Source organism: Lonchura striata, chromosome Z (genome assembly GCF_050655825.1).
Source record: "Lonchura striata isolate lonStrDom1 chromosome Z, ASM5065582v1, whole genome shotgun sequence".
In the NCBI taxonomy this organism is placed as follows: Eukaryota; Metazoa; Chordata; class Aves; order Passeriformes; family Estrildidae; genus Lonchura; species Lonchura striata.
In genome coordinates, this window is record NC_140740.1 from 55906671 (window position 1) to 55923367 (window position 16697).

The 16697-nt window shown below is 37.6% G+C and overlaps 1 protein-coding gene across 3 annotated transcripts in view; it reads right to left on the reverse strand.

Moving 5' to 3' along the window:
• Positions 1-16697, reverse strand: part of PLPP1 (phospholipid phosphatase 1) — a 60757-nt gene that overhangs the window by 8760 nt on the left and 35300 nt on the right. For all 3 annotated transcript variants that reach the window (XM_021534311.4, XM_021534310.4, XM_085566436.1), the window contains exon 4: positions 5604-5661. In XM_021534311.4, the coding sequence (XP_021389986.1) occupies positions 5604-5661 (58 nt within the window). The remainder of the gene's footprint in view (positions 1-5603; positions 5662-16697) is intronic.

A 16697-nucleotide genomic window follows, 5' to 3' on the forward strand; every position in this document is an offset into this window, starting at 1 on the left:
ATGTATCTCCTATGTACTTTTAAACACAGCAGGCTCATATCCAAACAGAAAACTCTAAACGGAATACAGAGCCATAGAAGACTTCATTAGTCACTTATGAGCTGGGCTTCCCCAAAAAAATTAAAAAATTAAAGGAATAAAAAAAAGGCAACTTAGACTTTGATGCCTGTCAACACATTTTGCCTTTTTAATGACATCACCTACTTTTCATAAATACATATTTATGATCATGGGTATATCTGCATTATTATATGTCCTTTAGTTTTATTTTTATTGGGCAGAAAATAAAAACAAAAGAAGCAATAGTTCAGAATTAGTTCTTCCCCTCCCTTCCAGTGCGGGAAAAGGACACAAGTCAGCAGTGCCTTCAGTGTTCAGATATGCCTGAGCTGCTGTTCAAAGGGATGGTATAGTCCCATTACTCTGACCATATCTGTCTTCCCTGTGTCAGCTCTGATGTTTGAACAGCCCTACATGGAACTGATATATGGGAGAACTAAACTGGAGGGGAAATGGCTGAACTAGGGAGAAAAGGCAGAGTTATGTACCAGTCTGGGCTCTTTTTAAGATAGCTGCATGCATCCTGTTGTCAAAGGCAACTGATGTACAAAAGCTGCCTCCTAAGCAATGGGCATAATTTGGCTGTACATTGTCACAACAGTTTCATGTTGACATAATTTTTATCATAGAGCAGAATAAACAGTAACATTTTATTCTGTTGCAAATTGAATACAACACTTAGCTCTTTTCTGATAGAAAAAAAACCCCTTAGAATTAGTATTTTAACATTTACTAGAAGAACTAAAGCACTGCAATGTATTGCTTTCAGCTCAGTCCTAGAGGAGCCAGTTTACAATATTGGCATTATTACTAGTGGCCCTAACTTCCAAGCAAACCACAGAGAAATCAGGGGTTTTGTTTGCTCACCATAAAAAGTCTAGGTAACAATATTAAAAGAATACTAGGAACACATACAGGTAGATGCACAAATGCTTCCATACTTGAGCCTTGCAGCATGACCAGTTACACTTTATTTTTTTCATCTGCTGAAAGTAAGGTACTTGATACTACGCACAGCTACAGCCAAACAAAGCATTTTCATTAACACATGTCTTTTCATTAGTTTTAGAAGACTAGTCCTCAACTTTTATGTGGGCAGGAACACAATAAAAACAGTTCTGTAGCTCTAGTCAAAAGCATTTGCAAAAATGAAGAAATAGGTGCTGTGCAAACAGACATACCTAAAATACTATGTTAAAGACTCTTGTTTGAGTATTGTTTTACTCAATCTCCCATCCCAACATAAACAATTAAAATCAGAGTTTGAGAGCAGAGGTTGACTGGCACATTTGGGAGCATGAGTACCAAAAGCAGCCTAAAGCCTATTTTCACTTGTGTTTATCCTATGATCTCTCTGCAAAAGAAGTTGTCAGCCCCAGCCACTGAAACACCAGTTACTCTCCTGATCCCATCAGTGATCCGTGTGACCTTGGATATATACAATGTTCCCAATGACTTGTAGGAGACCCACTCAAGTTACATCCTGCAAGATTCATCATCCCTTTTTGTCCCAAGTCTAAGCAGCACAAACACGTTGCCATCCCCAGAATAGCAGTGCCTCTTGGCAAGGTTTGTGCAGCCCTATTCTTCATCCTGGGATTGGTGCCAGCAGGGAAGTGCCCAGGCCAGCTATAGCCAAAACTGATTCTGTACAGAAACTTAATCCTCAGGGCCACACCCATTTCTGCCAACTGTTCTTACTACTGACGGCAGCATGCATTTAGCATTTTAACTTAAAATAGCTTTTTTAACATACTTACCTTGAAAAGTCAAAGCAAAAACTGCCTGTAGCATCTCCCCCTCTAGGGCCAAGGTACTGGTTTGGTCACATGGACACTGGTAGAAGAGGTGTTCCACTACACTTGCTCTCCATTCTCCAAACCAGGATAAAATAGTTTTGGTACAGGAGAGACCATGCCAGTTGCTTAATTATGAAAAAAAGAAGCAGCATGGGGAGAGGAAAACACAGATAATTTGGGATCCATCATCTGTTACTAGATCACTGTATTCCCACATACTGTTGCGGTCAAACTCCCTCTCTCTTGCACACAAAGCTGCTGTTGGCAGAAGCTCTTATCCTGGAGATAACAGCTCTGCTTGGATCCAAACTAACTCACCTAGCTCTGCCAAATGAGTCTCAAAATATATTCTCTACCATAGCTTTCTAGATTGACAGCCTACAAGCAGGTTTTTTTTTGACAGCCTGCAAGCAGGTTTTTTTTCTGGAGTTTCACTCATTCTGTGTTAGGAAATACAAGAAACGGTAGCTTTAACCTGGAAGTGGGCTGAAAACCCAAACTTTACATTTGTCTACCTAGAGTCAACAGCTTTTTTACAGATGCGATTACCTCTGTGCTGTGAGAGCAGTAAGTGAAGTGTACTGCTGCTGTTACACTGCTGCTTATTTAAACAGATGGATAATATAAACTATTTAACATTTCCATGCAACAAAGAATTAAGGTAGACAATTTGATGACTAATACAGGGAGTGGTGTTTCCATGTGTGGCCCCTGCTATGAGATGGGGACATGCAGCATAGGCTTATGTTCAAAATTGCAGTTTTTTCTCCTGATACTAGCAAAGGCATGCAGTAAGGATTATGATAATTTTGGCAATCTCCTGTAAGCAGAAGAAAGGAATACTCAGCATATTCAGACTCTTGAAGAAATCCAAATGGTTGCCAAGTCAAAAATGTCATAGAATTGTTTAGGTTGGAAAAGAGCCTTGAGATCATTTGAGTTCAACTGTTAACTCAGCACTGCCAAGTCCACCACTCATTTATATCCCAAGGTATCACATCCACACTTCTTTTAACTACCATCAGGGATGGCAATTCCACCACTTCCCTGGGGGAGCCTGGTCCAATACTTGACAATGTTTCCAAGAAGAAATTTTTCGCAATATCCAATCTAAACCTCCCTTGGCACAACTTGAGGTCATTTACTCTCATCCTATTGCTGGCTGCCTGGGACCCCCACGTGGCTCCAAACCTCCTTTCAGGCTGTTGTAGAGTCATAAGGTTACGCCTGAGCCTCCTCTTCTCCAGGCTGAACCCTCAGCTCCCTCAGATGCTCCTCTGAGGACTGGTTCTCTACTGAGTCATGGATTCACCTGACACAGCAAGTGCATTCAGCAGCTAACTCTTAAGAGCACACTTTCTGCAGTACACATACACACACAGAGCAGACTCCTCCAGCCGCTCCAGAAAGTGGCATGCTAGCATCTGGTTATGATTAACACAGCCTCTGAGTAATGCCACTTGCTAACAGCCTGTCCTGCTGGTGACTCAGCCTGTGGCTGCGGAATGTCTGCAGGGCACAGATGAAGCAAGCATCAGAGATCAGAAAATGAACAAGCCATCAAGTGCTGCAGGTTTGGCTTGGAGCCAACAGCAGCACTCTGCCTTGCAACAGAGGCCCAAGTGTGTGTGTGTTTTCCTCACCTTCCTGCACTAGCTGTCTTTTTGAAGACATCTGAACTCTGGTTTCTTGTATGCACTAAGGCTGTGTTAATCAGCAAGACAAAAGCATACTGCACAGGAGCCAGATGGCCTCATAGCAGTTTCTAGATGAACAAATCTTATCAGACAGAAGGAAGTAGAAGTCTCCTCTCCACAAAGCCTCTTATATTTACTGGGCAATATAGCTCAGTCAAAGACAAAAAATGGGTGCAGAAACAGACATGGCTCTGGAAACTCATTGACTAACAAACTGTCTCCAATGAAATACTTCCTGCTCAAATGTCATCTTAGAAGAGTAGGAGGCATTTGTACCCCTAAATTAAAGGATGGTACTATGCAAAGCCATGTTTTGCAGCTATTACATAATTGAGTGAACACAAGGACAGCTCTGAGCACAGCAAGTGTCTGAACCAGGACACAAGGACAGGATTTATGGTATTTTGAAGTAGTTTGCATAGGAAGGGTTTGATTTGCACTAACTTGCCACCTGCCCACGTGGGAGGTTGCCATGAATCAAACTCATACACAGAAAGCCCCAAGACAGCTAAGGTTCATAATTTCCTCTTCAAGATCTTTCCAGACAAATTCTTTTGCATGCAATCAAAAGAATATGCCGCAGGCACTCCAGAAAGCAATATTCAAGCCACAAGAAGTTAGTAACTACAAAATAAAGAACTCTTTACTTTCTTGCCAAAGGCTGAATTTTTTCCAAGCCTAGTAGGTTAGCTAAACAAGGTCTCAAGTCCAGGCAGTTCAAGACATCATCTATTGTTTTGTATGCATCTAGAGAGTTGTATTATCTAATGTGACCCATTACCTTAAATTAATATGAGCTAAGAATTCCTCCAAGCCACCACTGTTTACCCAGGCTGTAGCAGAACATGCCTTACACTTATTGGGACAGAGGTAAAAGCTCAGACAGCTTCAGATCCATGACAACTGTAATCCTGTCAGTATGAATTATAAACAATATATATTGCTACACACCTACCAAGGTTTTTCTTATCTCCAGGTTTGTCCTTCTGTGAGATTTAAGTATCACTTTATATTATTGTTTAACAAAACCATGTAAAAAGCTTTATTTTAAAAGCTTAAAAACTGCCTATACCATATTGAAAGCCACTCCTTCTGTGTGTAGATGTAGGGGGTTTTGTTTAGTTTGAACAACTGGTTCACTCACAGTGTATATTATACTATTGCCATGAGAGAGTGAAAATATTAAAATACAACAAATACAAAAAAAGTGAACTGAATCTGAGGTCTGTAAAAATTGTGGAATGTACATATTAAGTTAGCAACTTATGTCCAGGACTAGAGTTTAATTTTATATATACATTAACAACAAAAGTCCATAAAGTTGTTGATGTTTTCTGTGCTACCACTTAGCAGGGGGAAAAAAACAAAATCAGTCTTTCATGTTTTAAACTTTACCCTAAGGTAATTTGAAGATAATTTGTCCTAACTGGCTGGAACAATTTCAACTAAAATACAGTAATCCCTAAATGAAGCATTTCTAAATCGATCTTATCACTAATATTTACCATCCCTTTGCTTCCCTCACTCTTTCCTCTCTGTCCCTAAAAAATGCAGAAAAATAAAAAGGAATTTGAAAATACAATTTGATCTGCTGTTTTGTGCTTATGGGCTCAGCCACACTTGCTCAGTGCTTAAGGGTCATGTTTGCTTTATTTTAAAATAGGCTTTGCACATCTCATTCAATCAGACATGTTTCATTATACATTTTTATAAGGCTTATAAATTTAAAAGTATTATAAACCTTATAAATTTTATAAGATTTATAATACTTTAAATGTAACTAAATTTAAGTAGCATCTTCTTTCCAAATCACACTTGTCATTGGGCTCATTTTAGACATGACACACAAGCCAAGTACCATATTAAGTATTCTTAGGCATATTGAACATCATTCTACTTCTTGTCCCATATCATCACCTTTACAACTCCTAGTCTTTAACTGTATTAGACAAGCACCCTACAAAAGCAATATTCCTTCCAAGTAAATATTCAGTACTGGATAGCTAACAGGCTTTTGTTATCACTTAGATGGAAAGAGCATACTTACTGCTACGAAGAGCATGCAGTACATGGAGAATGAAGAATGGCCAGAATAAAATGATAGTCTGGAAAAGAAAACATCAGAAAACATCAGTTTTCTTTTACAACATTCAGTCTGCAGTAACAGTAACAGATATTATACAAGTGAACTGTTAAAATGCAAACATGTCCATACTACTCTTCAAGGAGGCTCCCTAGGCACATCACACAGATTTTGACAAAGAGTATAGAATACACTACTCAGCAGTTATCCTTTTCCAGAGTTAAGTTGATCTCTAAGTCAGGCAGTAAGTACTAGACTTTTGACTGAAGTTTGAACAGCAAGGGAACACATCTTCAAAGACAGTAATCAAGTGTTCTTTAATAGCTCACCTTGAAAAATGCCAGAATACTTTAAATATAATTACTTTTAAAAGTCACAGCATATGTATGAATATGAATTACATTAATCACCCCAAAACAATTACTATTACTTGCAATCAGTCAGCATCAAAAAGCAGTAGTTAACAACTTATATCTAGTAGTTTATATTACATTTGTACGCCTTTGTGAAATGTATGATTCATACATACCCTGATCAATTACCATTGAAAGGTAGGGGGACAGGCAGGAATGCAATTTATTAGCCAGTCAACTGCAAAAGATGACACTTAATCTAATATTTGTAGAAATTATTCGTACTTGGCAATATCATTGAGAGTGTCAACATTGTCTTCAGCTCCCAAAGGCTTTTACCAAGTCCAGGCTGAAGGGACCTGACACTTGACATTGACAGTCCCGATTCCTTTGACCAAGTCCTTCCCTGCACAGCTGGTTTTGTGAAGAGCCACAGATGTAAAATAAATGCCACCCACCTCTTCAAGAAAAGAAGGCAAAATGGAAAGACATTTCTAATTTATTCTTAAGCAGAGAGATGAAAGATCTGTACTTAGCACTACTTTTTTCCATTTTATGCACAGAGCCTTGTAGTGGTGCTGCTTCACAGGCCACCAGCCAGGTTTCAGCCAGCCTTCCATGCAATTTAACTACACAACCAGAGCACTCCCCCCGCAGCAGTTTGGCATACAAAAACATGGCCAGCTTAATAAAGTTTCATAGCTCTGCAGAGTGACTTCTACCATATCCACCAGGTCCCTTATTTTGGTGCCTCTGCCAGGCAGAGACACCGAGTTCAGTGAAATTCCTGGTCAAAGGAAACACTTCCACCCTTTAGACTAGGAGTAACAAAGGCAACTCTGACATGCAGCGAGATAATGAGGTTAAAGATGCCCTGCTCAAATACCACAAAGAAGGCAATGAAACAGTCTTGTGCACAAGTGAAACTGCAAAACTTGCTGAATTAGTTGGCACATATAGCATTTAGAAACTGCATCAAAAAAGTCTACATAGGTTTATTCCAAAGGTTTTAAAGCTTTTGGTTTGTGGTTGATATAAAGCACTGGCAATAGCTTTTGGTTTCAGAGGTACTTAATAAGCCATCTGAAATAACATGAATTTTGTTTCACCAACATATTTCCCAATTAGCTTCTTAAGAAGAAAAACTTTGACAATGTACTAGCTTCAGATGTTTAAAGTTCAAAACCATTAAGCTAGATATCCCTTTTCTATTCTTGTACTCAACACTAATATTTATGGGCAAGAGTCCACTATGAAAACCAACACAACAAGCATTTTGAAGAGCCCTGTCCTTCAAACATGTCATCTGAGAATGCAAAACATGCTGTTCTACAGAAAATATAGAGTAAGGAATTCTTGGCTCCTATGACAGTATTTAATCCAGTAGCTCTGGGGCTATTCCATATAAATAGAATGGACATAAAATTATATTTCCTGCAATTATTGAAAGCAACCAGTTCTCAGCTAAAGGAATTTAGAAGACTAGTAAGTGATAAAAGGAAAAAAAATACTATTCTTTAAGTTTATTTTGGATTCCCATAGCCTTTCAAAAGTATTCTTTGACTACTGGTCTTTTTGTTTCAGGAATGTATTAGCCTAAGGTACATTAAGAATGCCTTGTCCCAGGCTGAAGGTTACAAATTTTGAATGCATTCTTATCAGGCATCAATAAATATGCTGTACATGATTGAAAATATTGTGCTTAGCACATGAAGTATTGCCAGAAATACAACATGGGACAAAGTACTGATCCAACTTGCACTGTGCAATCCCAGTGAAACTTCTTTGGCAGTACTGCTGTCTCTAGACTTCTTTAAAAAACAGACATTAAAAAAAATCTTAAAGTCCTTTCAAAACATTAAGATTGACAATGAAAAATTTCCCAACAATTTATCAGCACATAAATAATGTCCTCCCAAAGCCTGGAGAATGTCATGTCTATCAGATCAGCCAAACTTCTTTGTGATCCTATTGCAAGTGCTGGTTTGCCATGAGCCAGCAGTAAAGGGGTATAGAAAACTCTCCAAATCCCTACCTTTCACCAGTGAAAGAAAGGCTCACTTTTCCCAGTAGGATTCACACATCAGATTTCAAAATATCCTTTTCAAAATAGTCTTAGAACAATATCCAGTTAAACTGAAGTATCAGAAATAGAACTGGCAAGTGCAGTCTTGATCTGCTTGTTTCCAAAATGGCCAATTCTGATATCAAAGAAGTGTTTTTAGAGGTCCATGTCTTTCACTTTATCAATACCTACCTCAAAGATGTCTTCCTACATCAGAAATAGCACTTCATTTTAACAGGAAAAAAACAAACTTTAATTACTTCCACTTGGATAATATATTATTCCCAAGTTAGAAAAATGCCTTTAGTAACAAAGCCAGTTTCAGGTCTCAGTTGAAGTTTCAAGTATACTCCTAGTTTCCAGTGTACACAGTAGAGCTGGACATCATTAAAAGTCTTAAAACAAGGTAATTTAAGGGCTGTTTTGCTTTCTTGAAACTTAGCTTAGTCATGAATTTCACATGGTTTCCAATAAAGATAGAGACAGCAAAAAAGTAAAGACACAAGTAATGACATGGTAGTTCTTTAAAAGGTTGCCATAAGATTGACTACAATTTATCACTATGGCTTATTTCTGAATGTCTGCATTTTTAAAGACTACCTGGAAAAATAATCAAAGTACAAACAATTCCTACAAGAAGCATATCAGCTGAATGACTTTGTTATTTTAGCCAGGATTTCTAAGCCCAGATAAGCAAGACTAAGAGAGATTGCCTTGGAGGACTTGACATTGACAACCTTCTATTACTTTCCATGCACAAAGCCAGCTTAGCCCAGGGAGCAGAGCCAGCCTGACAGGTTATGTTTCTTCAATTAGTAGAAAAATTGAACATAGTACACAGCAGATAAAAGGATCATTTTTCTTGGACTGTGACTTAGAAGGAAGTGCATGTTTTAATATGTTCTACTTGACATTATTTTGTAAAGCACACAACTTCTTAAGTGAATTACTGTGCACTGGAACTCAGTAAACACGCCTGATGTCTTGTCTTCATTTAATATCTTCACATGAACACCTGAATGTGCAGAAGCTTTAGGACAAATGCAGGAATCTGACAGGGAAATTAACAGCCTTGGGAAAGACAAGGCTAGAGAACAGCTAAATACATATGGTACAGTGGAGCATTAAATGGTGAGAAATTATAGTAAATTACAGTAAAAAGAGATATTCCACAAGAAAAGGCATCCTGTGGTGCTTCAGTAAAACCTGTCAGAAGCTGAATGATAAGGACATCTTCCCAACATTAAGTACAGAATTATTAAACAATCCATTGGAGAAAAACAGAAAGCTTGGCAAAGCATTATACACACTCTCATATCAAAGCAAATAAATACAACCAGTTGGATTAGCCAGCATGTCTTTTCCATCTTCAAGTTCCCTGGATTCTCTCAGTCTGACTCAAAGCTTCCACTGACATTTGTGTTACCATTCCATGATCTGGAGGGGAATAAATGCCAGAGTGCTGCAGCATGCCTCTGTTGAGTAAGCCAATGCTTGTGACAAGCCAGCCACATGCTTGTCAGTTAAATATTCCTAGTATTTCAGTGCCATGATTTAAAGTCCTAGTTCTACACTTAAGGACCACATTCCTTAAAGTCAATTTTCTCTGCATTCAACAATCAACTTGTTATGACAAGATTCACTCTTTCCTCATGTGCTGGACTTGCACCACTACAACTTAAAAGATCACTGTGGGCTGGGCATTTTGAGGACTCTGAAATTAAGCACTTTTGTCATTACTGTGAAGAAAAGTTGAAATTAATACAAAAGGAGTTCACCTACTGAACAATATCAGGAATTACTCAGAACCGCATGTTCCCAATTTCTCCACTTTTCTCCTAGTCTGTCAGTAATTATACCCATACTTGAGTAAAAAGCTATACATTTACACATAGGAAAACACTGTTAGAGTATTTCCAATTCAGTAATCTTCATCTGGAAAATTTTGACAGCTTTTTCAACAGGAGACCTAGAATTTAAAAGTAAGTATCTTGCACAACTCTATAATCTTGTCTGGGGTGAAGGGTGGATCCACTCATCTCTTCTTTATGCAGTGGCAGATAGTGAGGAAACTGCCAATGTAATGTAATGACAGCTAAGACATTATTTGATACCACAACCATGTTTTTGCAGACTTCCCACTTTTTTCCTTTTACAGTCTACTGACATAAACCCAATCTAACAGTTTCTAAGAAGAGAGAGGTATTTACCAATTTCTAACCACCATCCTAACGACCAAGCCTTTGAAACAAACACTGCTGATTGTGCAAGAAACAAGGGTATAAAGTAACTTTTCTTCAAGCTCAGCATCAACATGAACTAGTTTTAATCAGCAGTAGAGTAATGCAAGAGTTGTCTTAAGTGCTAGATTGACCAGATTCTGAAGCTGGTTAAAAGATTTTGCTGGCATGATTTGCTGGGGTTTTGTTTCTTTACTCTCCAGGAACTGAATAAATTTACTGATGATACTTTCAGGCATGCAGATATTCTGTAAATTTTTATTTGAAGAAAAGTATTACACACTGATGGAACAACCTAACAGAGCAATGACTACCTAAGCTATCTATTTTGCATCTGACAGCAGAAGTTTGTATCAGCAGCTACCAGGAGAATAAACTTCATTGTAAAATAACAAGTAATAAAAAAAAAATTAATACTGCTACTGTTTTTTTCCTTTTAAAATAAGCAGCAGTAAGTCTGCACATGGAACTGCCAAATTTATTTTTTTTTTTAGCAAGGGAGCAAGAAGTTACCAAATACTGTCATTCATGCCACACAAAAACATGTACATTTTGAGCTTTCTATATTGCAAAGTCCAACAAAATTCCATACTGCAATTTCCTCACATACATTGCAAAATCATAAAAAAACAAATTATCTTTCAACAGTTCTGATTTTATCATTCCATTTAACTCAACACTGCATAAAAGGAAAGTTTAACTTTCCACTACATTTTTAGGTAGCCTTCTCCAATAGGGAAGAAAATAAAATTAGGACTTTGTTTACTTCTCTTCTTAGTAATTTCAGCTCAGGAAAAGACTAAAAATGAAAATGGCAGCAAGGGGTACTCAGACCAACATTTCTAAAAACCAGTAGTTTGCTCTCACATGCATTAGATCACTCTTGCATCACATTTATTATGTCTGCATAACTTACCCACATAATATGTATTTGATTTTCAGTAGTGTTATTTTACATAAAGGGAATGAAGACAGAAAATTAAAATCTCTTAAAGCAGGGATTTATGTGCTATTCCTTCTTTAAGGAACTGCTTTGGGTAAGAAGTGCCTCACAAGTACGCAGAACACATCCTTCAGCAGATTCTTGTAATCTTCATAGGGGAAAAGGAAAGGAAGCAATGGGAGAACTGTTAAGAGGATACCTTTTCCTGCAGTACTATGTGGTTGATACAGTTAAACACACCCCAAATTTTATCTTATGAGATTTTTTCCTCCTGTTACCTCAGATATAAGTTTTGCAAACCACTGAAATTCTGTGAATGAGAAGATGCATCTACCTGCTTGGTTGGTCACAGCTAGCTCCCAAATAATTTTCAGGATGCACTAAACACAGGTACGTATTTTGATTTCAAATTACTTTAAGCTTGATAAACTACTGAAACAGATTTCAAGCCCAGCTTTGTCTGAAAACCATTAAAGGGGAAGAGTTCTAGTTTCAGTCACAAAAATGAACATTACCTATCACTACTCAAAAGGTCCAACTCACACAAAGCAAAGGAGATGTAAGCTCAGAAACAAGATCCAGATTGCAGAACTACATCTGATTAGAACATGTTCACTTCTCAGATTCAATTCTCCCTACCAGCAGTCAGTTTCTTTTGCAAAGGCAGCTCCTTTTGCTCCTAGATCAAGTACAGCCCCATTTCAACATGCACAGCCAGCCTAGAAGCTTCTAAAGCTTAAATATTTAACGGCTTTTAGTCAATACCATGACTCATTTTTTCTTCCATGTAAAATTATGTGTAGTTGCCCTAAGCTCTACTTCTCAAATGTGATGAATAATTTCACTAGGTCTGTAAGTGTTCCCAAACACTTTAGATCTTGAATAGTAATGGCGTAAGGGTGAAAGCAGTGCTTAAGGAAAAAGCTGCACTATCTGAATAGTAGTACATGTGTGGACTTCTATTCCTTTCAAATGCCTTGATATCCAAGCTGCTTCAATTGTTTTTTGTGCGGTTTGTTGCATGTACATTTTCAGAAGTGAAAAACAGTAAATTAGCCTCTGATGAAAATTTCTATACATAGAAATTTCAGTACTGCATAGCACTTCACAGGCTGAAAGCTCCATAAAAGAAATAATCAGTGCTATATACAACATACCAGTATGCCCCTAGTAAACACAGTATGCCCCTAGTAAACACATAGTAAGTCTCTGGCACATCAAATTTCTCATTCATGATGCTGATGGAAACTGCCAGATAAGAAGCAATACATTTAGTTATGCTTGAATCATTAAATGCAGTTTGGTTTTCAACAAAGCTTTAAGAAGTTCCAAACCAGAATATTGGTACATTTTATAAAAGCCAAGTAATTTTAATGCAAAATAATACTTCACTATAGAAATACTCCCCGTACTGACAGGCAGGGAGACAGATAAGGAGAGGGACATACAGGTCATTTAATAGAGATGGGTTAAGTGAATGTTCAGACTTTTGACATAAGTTTCAGAACTCCAGCACAAACCAGTCGCTATCTAATGCAACAACAGAAAACAAAAGCATTCATTTAAATAGAAGTAAATAATGCATGAGCCTGGGAAGTTTTGCAAAGGTTTTTTTTTGCTTGTTGTTTTTTGTTTAAACCCAGTTACAGTTTTGAAGGGATACATAGAATAGAAAACCTAGGAGTTTCACAAGTTTGGTTGAACTTCAAACAAAATTATATGGACTAGTCCTATATCAGGTATCTGGCAGGGGTGCCTTGCTTCTGGGAACTGCTGAGTGATTTAACTGCACTCACAGCTCGTGCAGGGCTACAACCAGACAAGCAGCTAAGAACAAAGCTGACAAATTCCTGGTAAATGATTGGTAAAAGTGCACCACTTTGGCAATTGTGTTGAAATAAATTATCAATGTCAAAACAGTAAGCTCTAATTACCTAAAAACTTCCTTTGAATATGACATTTTTAATTTGCAATGGCAGACTACACACAGCTTGTTTTGAGCGCAGTCAGCATAGGCTCAATGCTCAGACTTCACAGTGTCTCCGAGGCAGCAGCCTTCTACAATATAGTGTAATATTTATCACTTCAGGTTCAAAGGTTTAATTTCTATGCATGTGCTTAGTGAACTGACAAATAATCTGACAAATAAGGAAGGGTAGTTTCCTGGACAGATTTCTGGATCTGCTTTGTCAGGAGGTTTTCAGTATTGCTCCCAACCCTGAACTCTGAACTTTTAGGTCCCACTGCAACATCCATACTCAGCAAAAGGAGCTAAAAAAGGTAATATCTAACCAAAATATCTCGAAATTAGTTACTGCATTCATGTAACAAACCTACACTGCTCAGCTAAAATGTAGTGAGTACTGCTTTCAAGAAAAAATCATACTAAATTTAGAATGACTAAACAGGTAGATAATGGACAATTATATATAGGGAAAAAATATTACACTGTACAAGAATTTGTACTGAGGAGAATTGGTTTGACTAGTGTTAAAGCAACAAGATACAACAAACTGTACTGCAAACTGCAACCAAATTTAGCATCATTAGAAGAGAAGACCATTTTCAATCTGTGTGACTATGCTGGCATTCAGTTCATTTTCTGAATATTCATACTATGCTCTGTTCCTCCTTCATATTCACCTGCCCCACTAAGGGAAAAGGTGGATTTTTGAAAACAATAATGATTTTGTTCTAACGTCATTCTAAAGCTCTGAAATATTAAAACATGCTCCAAATTGCTTGACAACATGACTCAAACTTCAGCTACAAAAGGCCTTAACCACAAATTCCTTATAATATATACTAGAGAAGATAAGTACAGCAACCACTTTAAGTACATCCATTGTCATGAATCATTTGCAGATCACCTACTCCACTGCTATGTGTTCAGACAGAGTTTAAGCAGAATAGGATATGTATGCACAAAAGCACTGCATACACACACTCTTCACTGCTCAGTTAGAAACTTGCGATCATACCAAAAACTGTTTGCTTAAAGGGCTAGTCTTTCAAAGGTCTGTTTAGACATATTTTCACATCCTTCACTAGAAGAGATCTGGACCTTTACTTCCCATTCCCAGTTTTGCATGTATTGACTAAGGAAGAATGTGTTATGCATACAGCCTCCCATCTGTTGCTGTTCCATGTCTAAGCCCTTTACACTCCTGGAACAAAAAGGCTGCTTGGTTTATGTGATGAGTATAGATCCCTCTAAGTGTGTATAATTGCCCCACTTTGTCCATTTTAAAGGGCATAGAATAACTGGGGGTGAGATGTTTTCTACATGCGTCTTCTTGCCCTAATGAGTACTCCCCCTCCACTTTCAGAAACAGAAACCTGAATTGTCTCCTTATACAACACTGAAAGTGCATTGTTACAGAAGTAGTATCATTATAGCAGTTCCAAAATGTGAAATAAGTTTTGGAATTGCATTTCTGAATAAGTTTTATTATATTTTTTAAAAACCCCCAAAAACTGAACCCAGCAATTACCCAGGTTTGAAATTCAATCCAGATTTTTCAGTTGCAGTCCAAAAGGACAATAAAATTCCATCACAAGGGGACATCTGGCATTTATAAGATCCAGATTTTATATATGAATGTAACAAAAAGCCCTCATATGTGCATCTTAAAAGAAGAACCAAAACAAGCCAGCAATACCTCAACAGTGCATATTTTAAGAGACAGGAAGGCCTCCAAATCTACACCTTAAATAAGAGCTCAATAAATAAACTTCAGAGTAGAAGTTAGTGAATTGAAGGTTTCAAGAAATTAAACCATATGTTGACCCTTTTTCTTTTAGCTCACCATAAGGTACAGCTGGAGAGGCACACCATGATTCAGTACAACCCAATGATAGAGTCAGAAGGCACACTATCACTGTCTTGAAATCTTGAAGCACAATATTGCCCTGGTTCAGCTTAACTGCATATCTTATAAAGTTCTCTTTTTTCCCCTCTGCAAAATGCTAAAAAATAAGTCTATTCCAGACTGATCAAGTGTCCACATACTAGAGGAAAAGAGGAGCTCTTGATCTTCTCCTTTGTTACTATGACTCTCAAGCCTCACTGTTTAGACACTCATTTCAGACAACCAGCAACTACAGCAAAGTATACTCACCAGAGGAATTCTGAAATACTAATTCAGAACTGCTGCTGCACAACTATGGTTTTTGTTCAGTCTTTTTGATGCAGGAAAGCTAACAAACAGGACATATGGCAATCTGCCATCGACTGGTTAGAGCAGACAGGTCTGGGAAATATGCCTTTGCTAACAATAACCAAGGGAGAAGACATCATGTGTCCTATGTACCTACTTCTTCTTGAGAAATTTGGGTATTTTGCCAATCCACTCAAGGCCAGGCACAGGTATGCAGTGGGAAGCCAAAAGAAAAGGAAGCAGAGTAAAAATGGAAGTTGCAAAAGCCAAAGAGATTAGTAAACACTGCTCACTCACACCACCACTATAAGCCCTGCTGTGCCTATTTGAAAGGTGAAACAGCCAACTGACTAGTCATTATCTTTATATGTGCTAAGGAAAGTACCCTAAGGGCAATTCAGCAGCAGTAAAGTATATACTAGTACACTAAAAGTGACATGCTAATTGCAAGCATCAGTGACACTGGAACACCTTAACTTTGATCTCTCTCCATTTGTAGACACTAGAACTTGTGTTTCTATATCAAATTTAATTTTCTGTAACTAAAACAAGCCAGGTCAGGTATCTTTATTGAGTTACTGCTCTTAATATTTACTTAGAGGGAATACTACATGGCTCTACACAAATAGCTGACAAACCTAGCAACATCTCCATAAAAGCTTGAGATGGCACTTCTGTACAAGTCATTCACCCCAGGAAAGTGCCATGCAGTAGCTCATTGCAAGCTTCTGTGTCTAGCTTAAATGAAATGTCTAACGCTGCCTTAGGAATGGATTGTCTTACAAAGAGGCACAGAAAAAAAGCACATGTTAATATTTAACTAGAATATTTTTATATAACCAGTGATTGTCATGCATAATTTACAGATATTTAAGTGCTACAAACTTGAATGATGTGCCCACTCTTACATGCATCTTTCAACAAATATGAATCAGATTTGCTAAGCACACCATGTTTGTGATCCTCTGATTACTGCTGCTGGTTCAGCAAAGCAAAGTGCATACATACTATAAAAGTTGTCAAGGAGAGCCTAAGGCATTTAAATCTAAAAAGGGCTGCTTTCAGCATGACCTATAGCAAACAAGATGAATCAGACCGCAAAAATGGTTTTATTAACCTCAGGTAAGAAAACAGAAACTTATAAATAATTAAGTAGTTGTTGGCTTCTGCTATTGTGTATTGGCTTTGCAAATTATTATTAACTATTTTGATATAGTACAGTTTGTAATCACATTTAACTGCTTTTGATATAGTATAATTTGTCAGCTTTTTGTGGCCAATGCTCTGGCCCCTTATG